This window comes from Octopus bimaculoides, chromosome 4, assembly GCF_001194135.2.
Source record: "Octopus bimaculoides isolate UCB-OBI-ISO-001 chromosome 4, ASM119413v2, whole genome shotgun sequence".
Taxonomy (NCBI): Eukaryota; Metazoa; Mollusca; class Cephalopoda; order Octopoda; family Octopodidae; genus Octopus; species Octopus bimaculoides.
In genome coordinates, this window is record NC_068984.1 from 116,529,104 (window position 1) to 116,533,243 (window position 4,140).

At 30.9% G+C, this 4,140-nt stretch overlaps 1 protein-coding gene across 1 annotated transcript in view; it reads left to right on the forward strand.

Moving 5' to 3' along the window:
* The window catches only part of LOC106876369 (uncharacterized), a 559,415-nt gene extending 556,904 nt beyond the window's left edge, over positions 1–2,511 (forward strand). The window contains exon 6 of the mRNA XM_052967377.1: positions 2,219–2,511. Within this exon, the coding sequence (XP_052823337.1) occupies positions 2,219–2,277 (59 nt within the window). The 3' untranslated portion in view covers positions 2,278–2,511. The remainder of the gene's footprint in view (positions 1–2,218) is intronic.
* The last annotated feature ends 1,629 nt before the right edge of the window (positions 2,512–4,140 follow it).

The following is a 4,140-nucleotide window of genomic DNA, read 5'->3' on the forward strand; positions in this document are numbered from 1 at the left end:
ATATATATATATATATATACATATGCATATAGACACATACATATATACAACCACATCAATAATCGAATATGTGTGTTTATCTATATATATGCAAGCTTATATGTACATGCATATATGCATATATATGTGTTTATGTGTATACATACACAGACATACAAATGTGCCTGTATTCATCTGTATTATATACAGGTGTGTGCATCTGTCCATGTATGTATGTATGTGCGGGTAAGCGTGTGTGTGTGTGTGTGTGTGTGTGTGTTTGTGTGTGTGTGTGTGTGTACATAATTAATTGAAAATGCATTACACAGCGTTTGGGGGCATTTAAAGTTTTAAACATCTTTTAAAAATAAACATACAGTTTTAACTTCAAAGATTTTTTTTCCGTGAGTAGAAAAATGAGATGGATTTGATCAGCTTCTCGTTTCTTTCACACCTTGATAAAATTATATGTTTATTAAAAAAACATGCCTTACATTTGAAATAACCACAAAATACCGTTTGTACTCTCTGTACTTAATTCACGTTGACAGTGCATTTTACGCTGTTTTAGTTGTATCTAATTTTGTACACACAATATATAGCTGTAAGCTACTAATCTCTCCTTGTATTCAAGAATGTTTTCTTTCTCTGATGAAGGCGTAAAAGGACCAGGAACTAGTCTGATCAATTCTATTTTATGCCTGTGGACACATTATTTATTGAGAGCAAGAAGTTGAGTGAAACGGTTTTGGTATTTATTGTTACTCATCAGAGTCGTTTACTATGCTTTGCAAATTGTCGAATTTACGGAGAGTAAATTTTAGGACAATATAAACAAATAGCATAGCATTTATGCATACACATTTATTCAAACTGCACCTGCTGGTGCCTTTGTTAGTATACATACATACATACATACATACATGCACTAGTATACCTACAGCAACTCACATACACACACATACTTAAACATGCGTATACGCATATTTATGTTCTTTTTTCTTTTATCTTTACTGTCACTTAAACATGTGTTCCCCTCACTTCCATCATATTTTATCGATACTGTTTACAATTCTATACATTGATTTTTTTTTCTACAGTTTTGATCTTTTAAAATATGTTTATAAACTCATATAAAATGTCTTTAATCTTTAACAAATGGAGATAAAAAAGAAAAAGAAAAAATAAACGAAAAATAATACGAACGAAATATTCGGGGTGGCGATTTTTGTGCAAAATGAATTAAATTTTTTTGTTTGATTATCTTTTCCATGAATTTTTTTTCAAATATCAATAACCTTAAATGAAGCAAAATAAAAGAAAATGAAAATTTAAATTTTGTGTTTAATAGCCACCTCAGTAATAATGATACTGATAACAACAACAACAATAATAATAATGATGATAATAATAATAATAATAATAATAATAATAATAATAATAATAATAATAATAATAATAATAATAATATGCAATCAAATAGAACAATCTTTACACACAACCTAGCATACAAACGCTACATAAGCTAAAACAACACAATTTGCGCAAAATATATTCTACAAGCTTAAAGCCCAATGATAAAAAAATGACCCACATTACATGTACCAAGCACAACAGAACAAACATTAATATTAACAAGAAAGGAGAAACAAAACTATTAACAAAAAAAAAAAACTGACGCAGTACACTATCAGTAGAGTCTATACTCAGCCAATCCCCGCAAAAATAAGAACACAATACTGCACGCACCTCAGAAACACGGTGATGTACCTGGTACTGCAGTAGAATTCGCAAGAACTTACCGAATAACAACAACAACAACAACAACAACAACAACAACAACAACAACAACAACAACAACAACAACAATAATAATAATAATAATAATAATAATAATAATAATAACAATAATAACACGCTAAAATAAGCATTTTGTTTTTTCATCATTGTTTGTTACCCAATCAAGTTTATTGAATGTTGTAACATTTATGTGTTGCTCAAAACAAATTATTTTCGTATGTTCGTTGCTGGTCAATTCATTGATACGAAATGTGAAAATAAAATAAAATGTTATCTGGACTTATCTCTTATTATGTAATAAAATGAAAAGATACAATGAAAAATGAAAATATTATGAAAACAAAAACAAAAAAAAAAAAATTAAAAGACATTAAAATCTAAAAAAAACATTATTTCAGTGCAAGAAATAAATCTATATATATATTTTTCAACAAAACAGAGGTCAACAGAGAAACTGAAAGAAAACCAAAGGAAAGAAAGGCACCAAAAATTATTTAAAAGGACGGAAAGAAGAAACGAACAATAATAATAATAAAGAACAATAATTAACACCGCCTAACTTTTCTCTGCAAAGAAATAAATGAAAACGTTAAAAGAAAAAAAGAAACAAATCTATTAAAAAAAATGAAGGAACTAAAGCAGACACTACAAAAATACGAACAGAAGAAAATGTTTTATTCCTCCTTCCTGTGTCGAAATAAATATCAAAAACCCTCAATTGATACAAAATTATATCTCTTTACTGTGTTCATTTCTTGAAATTATCAACAATGTTTTTTGCCTTAATAAAAATATTTCTTTGATTAATATTATTATTTTTAACATTTTGGCCATGTTCATATTTCCTCCCTCAGTAATATATATATCATGAAATTGTCTATTTTTACCCTTTATTATTTAAGCATTTCCCGTTTTTATTGCCAACCCGTGACCATTTCATTCTTATGAGAATGGTATAAGGAAATAGGAAAATATGACCTTTCGAATGTTTCTCAGAATGGAATGGAGAAAGGAAGAAATATAATATTTTTAATGCCTCTGAAGATGTTGAGCGGAAAGGAAAGAAATATATTTTCAATGTTTCAGAGGGCAGTATAAATAAGGAGAAAATTCACAAAGTGTAAAGGATTATCTCAAATAAGAAGTAGCGCATTAAGACATCGAAATAATCTCAGAAATGAAATCTATTATGTGTTGATATAAATCCTGATGACAGGTGAGGCCTTCCTTCAAAACATAGATATAACTCACTATTTTAGTACAGTTTACTTCTCTCTAATTTCATCCCTGTGCATTGATCAACTGATATCATTTACTGTACCGTACAGTAGTATTGAACCAATATTTCATTTGATTGGAAATTGGTTTTGTCGATTTTAATGACATCAAGTGGCGGGTTGGTAGAAGCGTTGGAATGAAGAGACCATATTCCGGCTCCTTGCGTTCTCAGTTCAAATCTTGCTGGTGTCAACTTTGCAATTTATCTTCGTGGGGTCGATAAATAAAGCACCAATCTAGGAGAGTGAACTAGTGATTTTGGCCCGGTTCTGAATATTTAAATATCGCAGTGGTCTACTTGGGAAATAAACTCAACCACTCACCAGGTTTAACAACCACCTGGCACTTTGGCCGCCTTTAGCGGAGTCCACTATGTTGCAAGCATTCGGGCCAGATTTCCGGTTTGACAAGATCTTCCTCTCTTCTACCAGGTTACGCGCACAGACACACAAACATATATATACATATATACATAAATGCATATTTACACACATGCGGTCAGTTCTGGCATTTGTATAACACTCAAATATCGAAATTAGGTACACAAATTACATATGGGCATATTGATAGGACCTGCTGATGGGACTGTACTGATAGGTTTCTATATTGTGTCTATGTATAAGCTTTTCCTTTTTTTACTTGGATTTTATATTTTTACATATTTTTTAATATTTTTAATTATTTTTATGTTTTTACATAATTATAGGGTTAATGTTTTTGTATTTTTTCCACATATTTTTCTGTTTTCTCCCCTCCACCCTGTTTTTTCCTGTACGCCTATAGACACGTACAAGGAACTTTATATGTGCGCGCTTGTGAGTGTGCGCGTGGATGCGTGCGTATGTAGATATATGCGTGCGTATATAGAGATATGTGCGTGCATATATGGATATATGCGTGCATGCGATAATATACGCAGTTTTAGACGCGTTTTTGACCTTATCACTACACAGTAATTTCCCTTTGTTTTTAACGGTCATTTTTCACAGGAATTTTCAATTGGCCGGATAACTGAAGATATGTTGGCGTGGGCTCCCACCCTGGCATCCGAAACTCGGAGTTTTATCATGGCTACTGAATAAG